The sequence below is a fragment of the Schistocerca cancellata genome, chromosome 1, assembly GCF_023864275.1.
Source record: "Schistocerca cancellata isolate TAMUIC-IGC-003103 chromosome 1, iqSchCanc2.1, whole genome shotgun sequence".
Classification (NCBI taxonomy): Eukaryota; Metazoa; Arthropoda; class Insecta; order Orthoptera; family Acrididae; genus Schistocerca; species Schistocerca cancellata.
In genome coordinates, this window is record NC_064626.1 from 804,262,478 (window position 1) to 804,282,835 (window position 20,358).

Sequence of the window (20,358 nt, forward strand, 5' to 3'; positions counted from 1 at the left end):
AATGCGCAATTAGAGGAATAGAAATGACACTTTTGTTCAGAGAGAATAATTACACATAAGTCACCGTGATTTATGATGGTCCCCTGGAAATTGAGAAAGGCGGGACATGGTTCTTAATAGGGTTGTGATCACCATGAACAGCAATGCATGTTCTGCCGTGTGCTCCCTTGTTGATCGCAAGGGATTTTAGAACATATATTGTGTGCGAACATTATGAATTACCTCGAAGAAAACTGTCTATTGTCACACAGTCAACATGGGTTTAGAAAACATCGTTCCTGTGAAACACAACTAGCTCTTTATTCACATGAAGTGTTGACTGCTATTGACAAGGGATTTCAGATCGATTCCGTATTTCTGGATTTCCAGAAGGTTTTTGACACTGTACCATACAAGAGGCTCGTATTGAAATTGCGTGCTTACGGAATATCGTCTCAGTTATGTGACTGGATTTGTCATTTCCTGTCAGAGAGGTCACAGTTCGTAGTAATTGACGGAAAGTCATAGAGTAAAACAGAAGTGATTTGAGGCGTTCCCCAAGGTAGTGTTATAGGCCTTTTGCTGTTCCTTATCTATATAAACGATTTGGGAGACAATCTGAGTAGCCATCTTCGGTTGTTTGCAGAAGACGCTGTCGTTTATCGACTAATAAAGTCATCAAAAGATCAAAAGAAACTGCAAAACGATTTAGAAAAAATATCTGGATGGTGCGAAAAGTGGAAGTTGACCCTGAATAACGAAAAGTGTGAGGTCATCCACATGATAACTAAAAGAAACTCGTTAAACGTCGGTTACACGATAAATCAGTCTAATCTAAAAGCCATAAATTCAACTAAATACGTAGGTATTACAATTACGAAAAACTGAAATTCGAAAGAACACATAGAAAATGTTGTGGGGAAGGCTAACCAAAGACTGCGTTTTATTGGCAGGACACTTAGAAAATGTAACAGACCGGAGGAACGATCACCGCAATAAAATAAGGAAAATCAGAGCTCGTACGGAAAGATGTAGGTGTTCGTTCTTTCCGCGTGCTATACGATATTGGAATAATAGGGAATTGTGAAAGTGGTTCGATGGACCCTCTGCCAGGCACTTGAATGTGATTTGCAGAGTATCCATGTAGACGTAGATGTAGATTTATAAGGTTAATGGGAAGTTTCCACCAGCGCGATTGACAACTGTTGGATGGTCGCTGGTGCATGTGGATGTCTCTCCAACGCGACTCAAAAATGCTCGATGGGATTAAGTCACGGGAACCGGCAGGCTAGCCCATTCGCCGGATATCCTCTTGTTCCAAGAACCCTTCCAACCGCGCTGTTTGATATTGTCATCCATAAAAATAAAGTCAGGGCCGAATACACCACTGAAAAGACGCACATGGTTAAGGAGCACGGTGTCACAATAACGTTGACTGGTGAGGGTACCGTGTTCAAAGATCTGGATGTCGATACTCCCGTGAACCCTCTCACCATACGAGGATGCGTCCAGAATGACTACTCAGACTGAATCTGTTCTCATCCAACAAGGAAACGCGGTCCCACTCCCAGTTGGCCCAGTCCCTCTGCCCTTGGCATCACCGAGAACGGTGCTAACGATGTGCAATTGTTAATAGAACGTACTGGTCGTCGGGCAGAGACTCCTTTTAAATGTGGTTGCAATTACACCTGCTGTTGATGTGCGAGCCTTCTTGCCTGTTGCACAATGTAGTGGTCATCTGCTGGTATAGTTGACCTTCGTCGACTACCTTTTCTCCTTCGAGCAGCAGTACCTGTGATTTGGAAAGCTCCCCATGCACCTGAAGCTATGCTGTGAGACACACCAAACTCCTGGGCAACACTGGTCACATTTCGTCCTGCTTATGCCCGCATCTCGTGGTCATGCGGTAGCGTTCTCGCTTCCCACGCCCGGGTTCCCGGGTTCGATTCCCGGCGGGGTCAGGGATTTTCTCTGCCTCGTGATGGCTGGGTGTTGTGTGATGTCCTTAGGTTAGTTAGGTTTAAGTAGTTTTAAGTTCGAGGGGACTGATGACCATAGATGTTAAGTCCCATAGTGCTCAGAGCCATTTGAACCATTCGTCCTGCTTCCTGTTTTCCCATGATTCTTTCCCGTCTGAAGTCATCCACATGTTGCTACTGGCCATGTTTTAATGACTACCACAGTGCATCGTAAATACTAGCCGAATGGAACACAGTGCGTTTTCATGTCCTTTCAACTGGCACGATTGTGGGGCCATCCCATGTAGTCACTTTGAGCTCACGCCATGTAATGTCCAGCCCTCTGTGCATGACTAGGAGACCTCTGACAAAACGTCCCCGCACTTTCATTCATTCCCACTGGATAGTTGTAACGTAATGGTGCTTTATTTATTTCGTCCTTAACATCTGCAGAGCAGTGTATTTTATATATCGCAAACTTCGCGGGGTACATAAATGACATCGTGTGCTTATAGTTTATAGAAGAGTAAGTTGATGGTTGTAGTTGTACTCATCAGCCCAAAGACTGATGTTATAGGCAATCAGTGCTAGCCAGTCTTGTGCACATATCTTCATCCCTAAAAAACTATTAAACTTTACATCTGCACACATCAAAAAAGGTTTTGCATCACCCCAGTTCCCAGAACTCCTGAAGATAGACGTTGACTGTGGATATTGTATCACAGACTCAGTCCCTTTGATTGTTCAGAGATGACATTAAACCCGCCCAAAGATGTAAACTACCATGCATGAGCAGCGCCTGTTAGACGGACGGGGTCCGACAGCCGATCAGTTCCAGTCATTCTCCAGGAAGGAGGTACACGGCTCGTGTTGTCTGTAGCTCAACCGTGCCTAGACGGCCAATACCGCAGTTCGATTGCTTCCGCATTTTTACTTTATGCCAGGAAGGGCTCTCAACAAGTGAAGCGTCCAGGCGTCTTGGAGTGAACCAAAGCGATGTTGTTCGGACATGGAGGAGATACAGAGAGACAGGAACTGTCGATTACATGCCTTCCTCAGGCCGCCCAAGGGCTACTACTGCAGTGGATCACCGCTACCTACCGATTATGGCTCGGAGGAACCCTGACAGTAACGCCCCCATGTTCAATAATGCTTTTCGTGCAGCCACAGGACGTCGTGTTACTACTCAAACTGTGCGCAATAGGCTGCATGATGGGCAACTTCACTCCCTTCGTCCATGGTGGGGTCCATCTTTGCAACCATGACACCATGCAGCGCGGTACAGATGGTCCCAATAACAGGCCGAATGGACCGCTAAGGATTGGCATCACGTTCTCTTCACCGATAAATGACGCATATGCCTTCAACCAGACAGTCGTCGGAGACGTGTTTGGAGGCAACCCGGTCAGGCTGAACGCCTCAGACACACTGTCCAGCGAGTACATGAAGGGGGAGGTTCCCTGCTGTTTTGGGGTGGCATTATGTGGGGCCGACGTACGCCACTGGTGGTCATGGAAGTCACCGTAACGGCTGTACGATACGTGAATGCATTTCTCAGACTAATAGTGCAACCATATCATTGGCGAGGCATTTCGTCTTCATGGACGACAATTCGAGCTCCCATTGTGCACATGTTGTGAATGACTTCCTTCGGGATAAAGACAACGTTCGACTAGAGTGTCCAGCATGTTCTCCATACATAAACCCTATCGAACATGCCGGGGATACATTGAAAAGGGTTGTTTTTGGACGACGTGACACACCAACCACCTGCCGAATCGCCGTTGAGGAGTGAGACAATCTGGACCAACAGTGTCTTGATGAACTTGTGGATAGTTTGCCAAGACGAATACAGGCGTGCATCAATGCAAGAGGACGTGCTACTGGGTATTAGAGGTAACGGTGTGTACAGCAATATAGACTGTGTGTGGTTTTCATAAGCAATAAAAGGACGGAAATGATGTTTATGTTGATCTCTATTCCAATTTTCTGTACAGGTTCCAGAACTCTCGGAACCGATATGATGCAAAACATTTTTTGGTGTGTGCATTTGATGCCCAACAAGTACATTCCATTTCCAGTCCCGATTTGAATCCCATCACTCTAACTTCGCAGACATGTTTAAATTATCTTATGTGATTTGATTCCTTATAGCCATCTGATGTTGAGTTTCAGTGACAGCATTCGCATTTGAAAATAATGTGTCGCTAGTGCAACTGGTAATAGAAGCGCATGACCACGGCTTAGAAAAAGGGTGAAAGAAGCTGCACCTCCACCCACGAAACGTCACAGCTGTTCTCTCCCCCACCCCACCCCCATCCCCACCCCACCGTCTTTTGCAGGCACGCGTTGAAATAGGGGTGTGGTGATATATAACACTTGTCTCGTTGTTGTTCTGTATGGCAACAGAAGACAACATTCCAAAAAAACACGAAATTGATTAGGAAGCATAACAAACAGCACTCTTGTATACATGCAATTCAGACCGTTGATGTACTTTCATGATGTTTCACAAAACCTATTGAGTTACCTGTTTTTAGATCAAAATGTTAAGAGCACCCTTAGTCTCTCTCTTAATTGCGCATAGAGTCTGAGGAGGGGTGTACAGTAAATTCCATGGATTCAGACGTCCGCCGCTTACGAGTAGGAGTGGGACGCTCCTGTCCAGACGGTAAATTGCTTTCATTGGCTGTAGTCAGCTAGTTAAAAACAACGTATAAGACGTTTTATCGATAATGTTTAATGTAGTCGACGACATAGTCTTACCTGTTTTTCTCAATAAAACAAGACGTCTTTTTCCAGGAAGTACCTCTTTGTTCCATACATGTAGCATTCTACAGCATGAAAGATGGCGTTGTGTGCGAGTAACACGACCTGTGTCATGACGATCAATTAGTTCGATAGAAATTGGCCAGTTAGCGTGGCGAAGGAAATTTAATAAGAGTGTCCGAAAATGTCAAAAATTTCGCTACTGTCGATTTTCGCTCATATAACGAAAAGATGAAGACATCATCTTGTACAAACAACTCCAGATTAAGTCCCCCATGGCCCAACAAAGTAGGCAATAGAAATGCAGCCCGAATTGAACGATCCTTGCAAATACCAACAGGATATCATGCAGTCTACAGAGCCTTTAGGAGTATTTATAACGGTACTGATATTAATAACAAAATAAGAAGAAGCAAAATTAAGAATCTTTCAAAGGAAAACTTTGAAGAACTTTTTTGATGGAATTCGAGATAATGACACGGTTTAATAGAGAATGTTAGCAACGAAAGAAATATGTTATATCTAAGGAGAACCAGATATTGTATCCAAAATTAAAACTAAAAGACGTCGATGGATTGGACACACACTTCGAGCTCTAGAATAAAGGAAAATCTATCACGTATATTTACAACACCTTCATGGAAGAAGGCCTCGTGGAGGACCAAGGCTATTTAATTTCTACGTAAGAGAAGATACGAAAATCTTACAAGCGCTAAACTGGAAAATTAAATGTCAAGATATAACTACTTGGCAAGGCTTTCTGATGTCAGCAGCAAAGAGCTTTCGTAGCGAGTGAAGCTTGTTAATAACTGATATCAGCCCAGTTAGTCGTCTGTGGTGTTTGAGTAAGTTTCTTTTTATTCATGTTTCTCCATTACAAGGATCACATTCACGACAGCTTACCGCTGATCCAGAAGGTATTGGAGGGAGGAACAACTTGCTTCGCATTAGATCGGATCACCTTGTCTTCTCTAGGAAGTAGAGATAGATTCTCCAGCATTCAAATGGAGACTGTGGAGATTGCATAGACGATGGAACGACCTAACATTTGTGACCGAAACGCACGTAAATAATGGAATGGGACTGATGTGAACAGCAATCAGTATTTCCGAATTTATGGACCTACAATGTATTTATAATATGGTTACATGCGGTTTCAAAGGCAAAGAGCGTATCCAGAAACAATGGGATTTTGGAGTATGTTGATAACATTACAACAGAGTAATATTTAACATGTTTAGGATTCACGTGGAAGATGTATAATAGGTAGGTCATTATCCTCCAGAGCAGTTACGAAGACGCAAACTTGTCATCTTGAGAAGTGACTACACGTGCTTCACTGAGTCAAAAATGGTTCAAATGGCTCTGAGCACTATGGGACTTAACTTCTAAGGTCATCAGTCCCCTAGAACTTAGAACTACTTAAACCTAACTAACCTAAGGACATCACACACATCCATGCCCGAAGCAGGATTCGGACCTGCGACCGTAGCAGCAGCGCGGTTCCGGACTGAAGCGCCAAGAACCGCTCGGCCACCTCGGCCGGCTTCACTGAGTCATTGATAATCTCTGTATGTGACTGTGCCTCTTTGTGTGTGTGTGTGTGTGTGTGTGTGTGTGTGTGTGTATGTGTGTGTGTGTGTGTGTGTGCATAACTTTTCCCTGTCTGTCTTTGTATATCAATTTCCCGTGTGTGTGTGTGTACTGAAGCACACGTTTAAGTAGTAATGAACTGTAAAGTCTGCTGTACTGATGTGTATCTTAATGACCGGCCGTAGCCCTCTCTGTATTACATCCACATCCACCTTAGCGCTTAAACATGTATTAATATTTTGTAGAATACCTCGTGCCAAAGATATTGCGTAGGTTGAAATAGAAATTCTGGGATAAATTTAAGAGTCTCTGTATGCACTTCGAGCCTTCTGAACTTGTCTATGTCTAGCGGTATTATATTTGTTGGAGTTAGCTGAATTCGGCGGCTCAGTACATCTTTACTATTCACTCGCGAAACTCTATTTCTCCAACAGGTTCGTCATCCCTCTTTTTATGTTTTTTACAAAGCCAGCGAGGATCTTTGTGTTGCGCTCTTGCTAGTTGAGCCCACAGGACACAAACCTTTCGTCTATCTTTCAGTTTGTTCGAAATTCGCCTCCAGACTCGCTTCTTAGGAATCTGAAAAGTGGACGAACTAGAGGTTTTCAGTTCACAGAGGTGTTCACTTCACGCAACTGTTGCACGTAATATTTCCAATAAACGTGCGTAATGACCATTTACAGACCCTTTAAAAGAAATGACAGTGTAATTCTATAATTTTGTTATCTATAGGTGTAACGAAAATGGTATTGGCTCTGAGCACTATGGGACTTAACTTCTGAGGTCATCAGTCCCCTAGAACTTAGAACTACTTAAACCTAACTAACCTAAGGACGTCACACACATCCATGCCCGAGGCAGGATTCGAACCTGCAACCGTAGCGGTCGCGCGGTTTCAGACTGTAGTAGCTAGAACCGCTCAGCCACAACGGCCGGCGAAGTGGTATTAACCTTGGAAAGTTATTACACGCATATAACTGTAATGTTTGTAATACCATGACCCACCAAAAGTCTTGTGTGGTTCTGAAGTCTACACGGAGCATTTTTCTCCACACAGACCTGATAGAAAAGGGTTGCTGACGCCCACATCCAAATCGACAACGGTCTGATTCACACTGCACCGTCGATCGCTTCATATGGCTCTTCGGAGATGACGCAACGTCCTGTCGAAAAACCTCCTTTGCTTCTGAGTTTCCGTAATACTGAAGAGCGATTCTGGACACTGATGACTTATTGAACCCTGGATTCCTGTGTAATCTCTGATATCCTATGATCCATGCATTTGGCAGCGATTATCACGTTGCACGTTGCACGTTGCACTGATCAACTCGCGACGTGCAGCTTTGAACACCATTCACTAGTTTGTAACAGACTGCTCAGTTATCGTCTGTATCGTCAGGCCATCCAAAGACCCAGTTGCAACATTCGGGTGTCGTACATAGTAGTACATCTTCGAGTGAGATAATCTTTCCCGTAGCTTTTGGCCTCTCAGGTTTCTACTAGGGCCCTTTTTTTCCGACTTGCGATGGGTCGCGAAATTAAAACCACAGTGAGCGTGTGGTGAAACTTTGAGGAGTTGTGTTGCGCAGTGTCTCTAGTATGCCCGTCTATCACGTCACGTTGAACTTTGCAGTTTTGGGAGTACAGTGAGCACGTAAACATGATAGGAATGGCTCCAGTAAAATGTAAGATCTTGTTGAGGGGTCTCGCCTCATTTCATGCAGTCAACATAACGTAATGTCATGCGTTTCCTTCATGTGTTTGCAGCGTTTTCGACGACAAGTGTTTGATCACCCACCACACAGCCCGGATTTTCATCTCTTCGCTCACATGAACCGCCGGCTATGAGGACAGCACTTGGCACAAACAACGAGCTGCCTGTGACTTCCACCATTTCCCTACAAATGGTGGAAGACACAGGCAGCCTGCCTTCCATGACGAGAGAAAGTTGGTACCACGCGACAAATGTCTAATTCGAATCGCTCTCGATGTGTAGAAGTAGCTCGAAGGTGTAGTTAAATTTTACAAATGAAACTTTTTTTCATTTTCTCTGTGGTTTCTATTTCTCGCCCGATCGGAGGTTGGAAAATAAATAGCCTCTGTAGTAACTGCTGGAGTGCACTACTTGACCTGTCTGATACGAGCACGTACGGTTCTAGAAGAGAAGCGAGTGAGTGTGTACGTAAGCAGAGCGCCACGCCGAACCGCCTGTAACGGATGAGAGAGCGCCGGACTATTCCGAGAGGAGAGGGGCACGCTGCCAACCGCTTCCCTACTGCAGCCTCTGTGCGCAGTACCGCTCTGCTGTCAGCGAGACGTTAAACTCTGACCAGCAGAAAGAGCAAGAAGAAGAGAAGAAAAACTGCCGCCTAGCGGGTGTCTCCCAGCAACGACGTCAGAAAGCGCACAGGGTGTGGGCTGTGTGAGGCGGCGACTGCATAGTGAGACTGGTAGCTCACCGCTAGTCCTCGCGCTGCCGTCGTCATGCTATGTCCAGGGTCCACGTTAAATGCGGGCCCCGTAACGAATATTTCACGTCACACTAGTTGCCCGGCGAACTCTCGGCTACTTCAGGGGCCAGGAGGGAAGTCAAAATGTCAGCGAAAAGGTACCCAGTAAAGTCATTAACTTTGTCATTTGTTACCGAGAGCATGAGTCTATTTAAACGTGCAGCATTAAAGTATTAAACTGATCTGAGACAGTAACTCGCTCCCAGTTGGAGACGGTCGCTGCAACTGGCGAGACATGTTTCATCACTTGCTGTGACGTACGGTATAGGGCTCATAATATATCTCGTTCGCCCTGGCTATGCCCCACTGTTCATCGTGTATATTCGCAAGCAAGCACACAGTCCAGGTCCAGTCACGTTAATGTGGCCACCGCCTATGTTCGAAGCCATCTTGAAATAATCACTTGCAGACTGCTGTTGGCTACACTAGTGGTGAAGGACATACAAAGCGTGTCGGGGGCGGGGGGGGGGGGGGGGGGGGACGCGGAAAACAATGCAGTCGTTTCCAGAATGAGATTTTCACTCTGCAGCGGAGTGTGCGCTGATATGAAACTTCCTGGCAGATTAAAACTGTGTGCCGGACCGAGACTCGAACTCGGGACCTCTGCCTTTCGCGGGCAATTGCTCTACCAGCTGAGCTACCCAAGCACAACTCACGCCCCGAGTTCGCGTCTCGGTCCGGCACACAGTTTTAATCTGCCAGGAAGTTTCATATCAGCGCACACTCCGCTGCAGAGTGAAAATCTCATTCTGGAAACATCCCCTAAGCTGTCGCTAAGCCATTTCTCCGCAATATCCTTTCTTTCAGGAGTGCTAGTTCTGCAAGGTTCGCAGGAGAGCTTCTGTAAAGTTTGAAAGGTAGGAGACGAGGTACTGGCAGAAGTAATGCTGTGAGGACGGGGCGTGAGTCGTGCTTGGGTAGCTCAGTTGGTAGAGCACTTGCCCGCGAAAGGTAAAGGTCCCGCGTTCGAGTCTCGGTCCGGCAAACAGTTTTAATCTGCCAGGAAGTTTCAATGCAGTCGTTGTCGCAATGCGGAAATAGAGTGATCTATCTGACGTCCATAAGGTGGTGATCATTGACTGTCGGGCCAAGGGTGGGAGCATATCCGAAACGGCTAAGTTTATAAACTGTTCGCGTGCCCCCGTTGTTAAAGTATACCGTGTACGGTGAAATGGCGCAGAGGGAAATGTGGTGGACCATGGGCCATAGATGACAGTGATGAACGACGGCTGCGGAAATGTGTTCGGGCGCCGCGCGGGATTAGCCGAGCGGCCTCAGGCGCTGCAGTCATGGACCGCGATATTCGTTTTATCGATATACAATAACAGGGACAGCAAAACACGAAGCCCAGCGCCGACAGCACTGTCCTGGCCCACACTGACTGCTGCCGCCAAACATGCAGGGCCACTGACTCACTGCTGGACTGTTGTTTATTCTTCCTGTTTTACCCTCCCTGTTATTATATATCGATAAAATAAATATCGTACTACAATAATCTGGGACCATTCTATCGAATGGGCACGTAAAGTTCCACTTTAAAAACCATTTTCTTTGTAATTCGAAACAAAGCGACACTTTCTATCGACACTGGTCGTCGCGTGGAACATGTGATGAGCAGTGTTTATCTGGGCTGACTACAGCTACTCAATGCAAAAACTAAACTGAAAATCGATGATGAAACACCAGAGAAAATGCGCCTGATGACTCTTAGGAAGACACCCTGTATATTTATCAGAGGTAAAACGGCTTGCTGTGTCTGGAGTTTACAAGAAATTCCTAATTTGTCCATAGCGTCGAACCCTTTTTCACTGTGCAACTGAGTGTACACTGATATGAAACTTCCTGACAAATTAAAACTGTGCCGGACCGAGACTCGAACTCGGGATCTTTGGCTTTCGTGGGCAAGTGCTCTACCAACTGAGCTATCCAAGCACGGTCATCCCCCCGTCCTCACAGCATTAATTCCGCCAGTACCTCGTCTACTACCTTCCAAACTTCGCAGAAGCTCTCCTGCGAACCTTGCAGAACTAGCACTCCTGGGAGAAAGGATATTGCGGAGACATGGCTTAGCCGCGGCCGGGGGGACGTTTCCAGAATGAAATTTTCACTCTGCAGCGGAGTGTGCGCTGATATGAAACTTCCTGGCAGATTAAAACTGTGTGCCAGACCGAGACTCGAACTCGGGACCTTTGCCCTTTCGCAAGGTCCCGAGTTCGAGACTCGGTCCGGCATACAGTTTTAATCTGCCAGGAAGGTTCACATGATAATGGTTTAAAAATCCAAAAATTGTTACGTAACGAATAAGAGGTGTCGGTAAACACAGAAAAAGTGGAAAAATGGCGCTTTATTTAATAAAATTGTCCTGGTCGTGAACTGTATTAATAAGGCTTTAGAATACAGTGTAGGAAATTGATAGTTCGTCAACTTGTAATCCTGGCAGAGAAGAGAGCTCAGTGGTGGCGATGCTGCCGGCAGGTGTGGAAGCCGGACCTGAGCCTGGAGCGCGAGTTCCAGGCGCACCCCAGCGTGGTGTACCACCTGGCGCTGTGCGGCGACTCGCTCTACTCCTGCTCCAACGACGGCACCGTCCGCGCCTGGGACCCCAACACGGGCGACAGCCGCGGCACGCTGCTCGAGTACGACGACGAGGTGTGGCGCTTCTGCGTCGACAACGGACACCTCTACTCTGGCGACAACAAGGGCATGGTGAGCCGCCGCTCACTCCTCACTGCGCATGCTGTCTCTTAGTCTCCTCTATGGAAAACCAGTGCGTAGTTTGGATACCACTCACTCTTCTTCAGGACAATTTCTTTTATTTTTTATTTTTTTTAACGTATCAGTCCTCCTAATTTTCAACATTCGTCTGCGATTCTCTTCTGTTCCGGTTTTTCCACAGCCCATGTTTCACTGCCATATAACACTGTGCTTCAAATATACATTCTCAGAAATTTCCCCTCAAATTAAGGCCAATTTTTGATCCTAGTAGACTTCTCTTGACCAGGTTTGCCCTTTTTGCCAGTGCCAGTCTGCTTTTTATGTCCTCCTCGTTCGGTTCATCATGGATTATTTTGCTGCCTAAATACCAGAATTCCTTAACTTCGTGTTCCCCAATTCTGATATTAAGGTTCTCCCTTTTCTTCTTTCTACTGCTTCACGTTACATTCTTCTTTCTTCGATTAACTATCAATCCATATTCTGTACTCATTAAATTGATAATTCAGTTCAGTAGAGGTAATTCTTCATCACTTGGGCAGAGGCATAGTGAGATAACTTTCTCTTCTCTGGGCGGAAGCGTGCATTATGAGACAATATCGAACGTCTCTGCGGTAACAATTGCATGATTAGGCATCAACTGCTCTTCCTTGGAGACAACGACAGCTCTCTCTTTCTGGCGTCGAAATGGTACACTTGCTGTAAGTATGATTCCTTTACCAATAACGTTGTTGGTATCCGCTCACCAAACTACTCTCTGTCCAACACACAAACACACACACACACACACACACACACACACACACACACACACACACTGCCGGGCGCTGTGGCCGAGCGGTTGTAGGCGCTTCTGTCTGGAACCGCGCTGCTGCTACGGTCGCAGGTTCGAATTCTGCCTCGGGCATGGATGTGTGTGGTCTCCTTGGGTTATTATATTTAAGTAGCTCTAACTCTAGGGCATTGATGACCTCAGATGTTAAGCCCCATAGTGCTTAGAGCCATTTGAACCATTTGAACACACGCACGTACACAGATGATTGTATGAAGACTTACACACTATAGACACACCCAAAACAAAATAACAAGATTGAATGAAATCATTTCTGGCATTTGTTAGAGACGACCAATCTGTACAGTGAGGCGCAACTACTGCGAAGAAGTTAGCGAGTTTCAAAGATTTACTCATGACGCGTTTCTGGAATATAGCGGTTTCGATGTTCGTTAAATGAAAAAAGTAAATATTCACTAAAAGACTTCACTAAATGCAAATTCATTAAGGTGCAAGTTATTTAATTTTAATATCAATGGTCTCTGCCGTTTTATCAGCGAACACTGTCTCTATCTCTCCTCGACCTTAACGCTCCTATGCAAACAAAATGACAGAAACACTGGTTCCCAACAGAGCAAAATCCTTTCTCTCCCAGCCCATGATTCAGCCACTTTGTCAAAGTCTTACTCAGTAGCAGGACTCCGACTCTAGGGTAACCTCCCGCATTCTGTTAGAGAACTGAATAACATTTCCAGCTTCAGAAGACAGTTAATGACATACCTACTAAAGCAACAATAAGGATTAACATTGTGTCTGCATGCACTCGTTAGCCTTGTACGTCCTTCTATCCAACCAGAGTCTCCTCCTTTCCCTGTATTCTGAGCTTGTGCAGTCTCCTTAAATCTGCCTTCTCCAGAACTCGCTATATCAGAAAACGTCTATTTTCTACACCTATAAATTCGTTTTCTATCTGCCGCTATCACTATTGTTAGTATTGCCATTATTATTATTATTATTATTATTACTATTGTCACTATTAGTGCCCGCTGCTGCAGTAGTACAACTGCTGCCACAGACTTTAGGAATGTTGTAATTTTGCTCAAAACTATTCAGTGGTTTCTTCTGAATTTCTTTCCTGCTTCTTGTCATGATGCGTCTCGTGAGTATCCCATTATCTGATGAACTGATAAGTAAACTTGATTTGTTTTTACATTTAGTAGGTTAAAAAGAGTGTTATAATTGTCATTACAATCAAACAACAGTCAAAAGTAATAAAATGTAAACCTCTGATGCAAGAAAGACATAGAAATTTTTTTCGTATGTAATGGATTACGAACGAGACGTGAGCGGAAAAGGAGGTTTACTTTTTGTTGCTGTTGTTTTATTGTAATGACCGTCATAATACTATTGTGACCTACCATATGTGAAAACAAATTACGTTTATTTATCAGGTCATCAGTTGATGGGATAATCCCGAAACAACTCATGACAGGAAACAATAGAGAAATTCACAAGAAGCCAATGAATATTTTTTAACATATTACAGTATACTTACAGTCTATTTCATAATTACAGTGATAATGATCGTATTCCTCTTTAAATATTTTCAATCTAGTTTAGAATAGCATTAAGTTCATTAGTTCATGTTGTTGTTGTTGTGGTCTTCAGTCCTGAGACTGGTTTGACGCAGCTCTCCATGCTACTCTATCCTGTGCAAGCCTCTTCATCTCCCAGTATCTACTGCAACCTACATCCTTCTGAATCTGCCTAGTGTATTCATCTCTTGGTCTCCCTCTACGATTTTTACCCTCCACACTGCCCTCCAATGCTAAATTTGTGATCCCTTGATGCCTCAGAACATGTCCTACCAACCGATCCCTTCTTCTAGTCAAGTTGTGCCACAAACTTCTCTTCTCCCCAATCCTATAGACAGCATTATTTAGTCATTTTGATTATAATCAGACACTCAAATCATTTTAGTACTAGACTGAAGAGACAAAGAAACTGGTACACCTGCCTAATATCGTATAGGGCCCCTGAGAGCACGCAGAAGTACCGCAGCAAGACGTGGTATGGACTCGACTAATGTCTGGAGGAAACTGACACCATGAATCCTGCGGGGCTATCCATAAGTACGCAAAAGAACGAGGACGTGGAAATCTCATCTGAACAGCACGTTGCAAGGCATACCAGATATGCACAATAATTTTCATCTTTGGGAAATTTGGTGGCCAGCGGAAGTGTTTAAACTCAGAAGAGTGTTCGTGGAGCCATTCTCTCGCAGTTCTGGACGTTTTGAGTGTCGCATTGTCCTGCTGGAATTGCCCAAGTCCGTCGGAATGCACAATGGACATGAATGGATGCAGGTGATCAGACAGGATGCTTACGTATGTGTCACCTGTCAGAGTCATATCCAGACGTATCAGGAGTCCCATATCACTCTAACTGCTTACGTCCCACACCATTACAAAGCCTCCACCAACTTGAACAGTCCCCCGCTGACATGCAGGGTCCATAGATTCATGAGGTTGTCTCCATGTCCATACACGTCCATCCGATCAATACAATTTGAAACGAGACTCGTCCGAGTAGGCAACATGTTTCCAGTCATCAACAGTCCAATATTGGTGTTGACGGGTCCAGGCGAGGCGTAAGACTTTGTGTCGTGCAGTCATCAAGGTTACACGAACGGGCCTTCGGCTCCGAAAACCTATATCGATGATGTTTCGTTGAATGATTCGCACGCTGACACTTGTTGATGGCCCAGCATTGAATTCTTCAGCAATTTGCGGAAGGGTTGTACTTCTGTCACACTGAAGGATTCTCTTCAGTCGACGTCGATCCCGTTCTTGCAGCAACTTTTTCCGGCCGCAGCGACCTTAGAGATTTAGTGTTTTACCGCCATAGACTTCTATGTGAAATATCTCTTCTATATAAGTGAGCTCAATTTTCATCTACGGCCTACCTTAGAAAGAAAGAAAAACCGCTTCAGCAAATTACATGGACAGTACAGTTCGCTGCTTCAGTTCTTCAAACGTGTCAGCAAGAGTGCTGTACAGAAGACTCAGGTCATGCAGTCTTGCAGGCCAAGGTACAGGTCTTTTTCGAGCTACCCTTCTTGGGGAATATTTTAGTGTTAGTGGTCATCTTACATCAACATCAGCTTTTTTTCGATACCCCATCAGACACACATCACATTCCCCAACGTTGAACCCGGCAAAATCCTCAAGCAGTTCTACAGGAAACGAAGGTGTCTCAGTCCATCAAGTTGTATTGGAAGAATATCTGCCCCAACTTACTAACACTAACCACGCTCTAATTTTGAAACATTGTTGATATGATGACTCACGAACAATTTGAAATTGTACCTTAGTTACTTAGTTTCTTAGCTATATGTTCCATAGGACATTTCAACGATTATTTTATCGAAATGATGTGGAAGGGGTCGATTGGCAGTAAATTAATCAACGTTAGCCCATAAGTGACGAGTATGCTGAAAATAAGTGAAGGGTAAAGCTATACATGACTAGTTTTAACATTTATGAACATATTATTTTTCCATCCTACTCATGCAACCACACTTAAAACTAGATTTTTTAAGGCTACTAGTCCATGGAATAGAAGGACTTGTCCATAAGAAATTATTTTAGGTTAGATTTGAAACTTGCTTAGCTACCTGTCAGACGTGTTATGTTGCTGGGCAAATGATCAAAACTTTCAGCCCAGTTAGATGGGGGACCAACAGAAAAGTTTACGTTTCAAATACATTTGTATTAACTAGCATAAGACTGCATACTGAAGTCAGCGACGGCTCTTATGCACATACTGACAATTATATCGTAAATGGATCATTTGCGAACCGTGTTCATTGGAATGTTTTTGCTGCTAATATCGTATACGCTCACCTGTGTCGCTTTTAGCTATTAATTATGGTGCATTCTGTAAACGAAAAAAGATCGCGTCACAAACTAAGACTGTCCACTTCCAGTTTTTCTATTTCACATCCGTCGGCGTCGGTTGCAGTACACAGAAAGTGAGCACAAAATGGTTCAAACGGCTGTGAGCGCTATGGGACTTAACATCTGAGGTCATCAGTCCCCTAGAACATAGAACTGCTAAAACCTAACTAACCTAAGGACATTACACACATCCATGCCCGAGGTATGATGCGAACCTGCGACCGTAGCGGTCGCACGGTTCCAGACTGAAGGGGCTAGAACCACTCGGCCACACCGGCCGGCGTAAGTCCCTGTGTTTTGATGTACGACACACAGCGTGACCCAAGGTTCCATCCTCCTTTCTCCGCGCCAACAGTTCTCCATTGTAAACTTAATATTAGGATGAAGAAAATCGAGATGTAGAAATACGTCTGGGAATGCAGTGCCATGATACCAGACTACAAAGGTGTCATTCACATATCGACAAAAGCACGTAGGTATTAACTCCTCCGGCTGGAGTGCTGTCTGTTCCAAATCTTCCATAAAATAATCATGTACAAGAGATTACCCATTGCGAAAAGCTCACTCTGTTCAACGTCTAGGTCGAAGCGAACACGTGCTTGAATAAATCTAGTAGTTCCACTTCCACGATGGAGAGAGCGGACAGGTACATTGAAGGCTTTTTGGAGGAAGAGGACTTGCCTGATGACTTGATAGAAGAAGAAATAGAGAGTCCATAGGGAAGAGATAGGGGAGCCAATATCAGAACCAGAATTTAAAAGAGTTTTGGAAGACGGCAGAAGGGATAAATAACTTTGCGTCGGAACTTCTAAAATCATTTGGGGCATGGTAAAAATACAACTATTGACGATGGTGTGCAGAATGTATGAGACAGGCGATATACCATCAGACTTTCGGAAAAACGTCATCCACACACTTCCAAGATAGCAAGACCCGACAAGTGTGAGAATTATCGCACAATCAGCTTAACAGCTCATCCATCCAAGTTGATCACAAGAATAATATACAGAGGAATGAAATAGAAAATTGACAGTCTGTTAGACGAGGCTCAGTTTGGCTTGAGGGGGCCATTCTGACGTTCCGATTGACAATGGGAGCAAGACTGAAGGAAAATCAAGACGCTTTCACACGATTTGTCGACCTGGAAAAAGCGTTCGACATTATAAAATGGTGCAAGATATTCGAAATTCTGAGAAAAATAGGGGGAAAGGCGACAATATACAATATGTACGAGAACCAAGAGGGAATAATAAGATTGGAAGACCAACAACGAAATGCTCGCATGAAAAAGCGTGTAAGGCAAGGGTATAGTCTTTCTCCTCTACTGTTCAATCTGTACATCGAAGAAGCAATGAAGAAAATAAAAGAAAGGTTCAAGAGTGCGATTAAAATTCAAGGTGAATAGGTATCAACGATAAGTTTCGCTGATGACATTGCTATCCCCAGTAAAAGTGAAGAAGAATTACACGACCTGTTGAATGAAATAAACAGTCTAACGAGTACAGAAAACGATTTGAGAGTAAATCGAAGAAAGACGAAACTAATGAGAAGTAGCAAAACTGGGAACAGGGAGAAATTTGTTATCGGAACTAGTGATCACAAAGTAGATGGAGTTGAGTAATTCTGCTACCTAGGCAGCAAAATAGCCCATAACGGACGGAGCAAGGGGGACATAAAAAGCGGATTAGCACTAACAAACACGGCGTTCCTAAATAAGAGAAGTCTACTAGTATCAATTTGAGGAATAAATTTCTGATAATGTACGTTTGGAGCACAGCATTTTACGGTAGTGAAATACGGACTGTGGGATAACCGGAAGAGATGAGGATCGAAGCGTTTGAAGTGTGGTGCTGCAGAAGAATGTTGAAAAGTGAAGTGACAGATGCCGACTGCGGTGGCCGTGCGGTTCTAGGCTCTCCAGTCTGGAGCCGCGCTGCTGCTACGGTCGCAGGTTCGAATCCTGCCTCGGGCTTGGATGTGTGTGATGTCCTTAGGTTAGGTAGGTTTAAGCAGTTCTAAGTTCTAGGAGACTGATGAACACAGCAGTTGAGTCCCATAGTACTCAGAGCCATTTGAACCATTTTGAAGTGACAGAGTAAGGACTGAGAAGGTTCTCCGCAGAATCGGCGAGGATAGAAATACATGTAAAACACCGACAAGAATAAGTGATTAACTTCCATTGTACTAGAGAGAGCTGTAGAGCGTAAAAACTGTAGAAGAAGACAGAGATGGTAGTACATCCAGCAAATGATGGAGGACTGAGGCTGTAATAGAAAGGTTGGTATAGGAGAGAAATTCGTGGCGGGCCGCATCAAACCAGTCAAAAGACTGATGACTGAAAGAAGAAAGAGAGTCCCTCTTCCATCTTCGTGCCAATGCGTAATAGTGATCTATGCAGTGGAATTAGAGTGAAAAGGGACTCATGGGTATATCAGATGGTGTGAATCGCAAGTTCTTGATACGATGAACGAAGTCTTCTAACTTACGTGTGTGGCGCTCACATTTTACAGCTTAATGGGTCATTTGCGCTGTCAAGTCGTATGTTGGCGCCCCAATATTGCTCACAACTGGGAAAAGTGCCCACTGTTCTAATGAATTGTAGACGATCCATGTAGCCTGGGAGAGACAGGTGTACGTAGTCTCTTCGCCACAACATCTGAGTTCGCGATGGTCTTGCGGAGTCATAAAGTTCTTCGCTGTATTTTGGCCAATAAGCGGAGTCGTCCAGTAGATACATCATCATGCTTAAGTAAATCGGTCTGGGGTGAATCCACTGGTACAGAGTCTGAATATGTTTAAGAGGAATAATATACTGCCAACTATCAATAACGATCCAAAACATGCAAAAACTATCATCTGCACAAAGCAATACTAAAAATGTTATTACATGTTTAATGTTTAGCTCCAGATACTGTGTGAATAATGTCATAGTACCATTTTACTTTAAAGTTATTGCGTAATTTCTTTGTTTGTTGCCTTTTCTTAGCATACTGTATGTCAGCTGCAAAGGTATGAGCCACTGTTATTAACAAATATGAAAATGTGAACTTACAGACTTCAGTCTTATTACTGTTATAATTTGCGGTTTTATAGAGGATACAATCTTTATGGACACTAGGTGGTAACGTATAACCATGTAATGTACTTACGTTAGTCGTCCGGCTGTTAGTTGCTCGAAAACACAGAAAAGCATAACTTTTCACCTTGTCAAATATTACTTCATCTTGCTGTTAACGTGTGTGGTGAGATGTATCGCGAGAAAATTTTGGAAGCTGTATTGGGAATTCTGATGACATCTGTTCCTTACTTAGACCTCTATTTCCAATGGGGAAGTGGGGAGTAATTGTATACAGAGTGTTACAAAAAGGTACGGCCAAACTTTCAGGAAACATTCCTCACATACAAATAAAGAAAAGATGTTATGCGGACATGTGTCCGGGAACGCTTAACTTCCATGTTAGAGCTCATTTTAGTTTCGTCAGTATGTACTGTTCTTCCTCGATTCACCGCCAGTTGGCCCAATTGAAAAAAGGTAATGTTGACTTCGGTGCTTGTGTTGACATGCGACTCATTGCTCTACAGTACTAGCATCAACTAGCATCAACTAGCACCAACAGGTTAGTGTTCATCACGAACGTGGTTTTGCATTCAGTGCAATTTTTACAAATGCGGAATTGGCAGATGCCCATTTGATGTATGGATTAGCACGGTGTAATAGCCGTGGCGCGGTACGTTTGTATCGAGACAGATTTCCAGAACGAAGATGTCCCGACAGCAAGACGTTCGAAGCAATTCATCGGCGTCTTAGGGAGCACGGAACGTTCCAGCCTATGACTCGCGACTGGGGAAGACCTAGGACGACGAGGACACCTGCAATGGACGAGGCAATTCTTCGTGCAGTTGACGATAACCCTAATGTCAGCGTCAGAGAAGTTGCTGCTGTACAAGGTAACGTTGACCACGTCACTGTGTGGAGAGTGTTACGGGAGAACCAGTTGTTTCCGTACCATGTACAGCGTGTGCAGGCACTATCAGCAGCTGATTGGCCTCCACGGGTACACTTCTGCGAATGGTTCATCCAACAATGTGTCAATCCTCATTTCAGT

General features: G+C 44.4%; 1 protein-coding gene across 1 annotated transcript in view; it reads left to right on the forward strand.

Annotated features, from left to right (window-relative positions):
* Positions 1 to 20,358, forward strand: part of LOC126187974 (myosin heavy chain kinase B) — an 84,117-nt gene that overhangs the window by 14,623 nt on the left and 49,136 nt on the right. Inside the window, exon 2 of the mRNA XM_049929364.1 lies at positions 11,285 to 11,515. Within this exon, the coding sequence (XP_049785321.1) occupies positions 11,285 to 11,515 (231 nt within the window). The remainder of the gene's footprint in view (positions 1 to 11,284; positions 11,516 to 20,358) is intronic.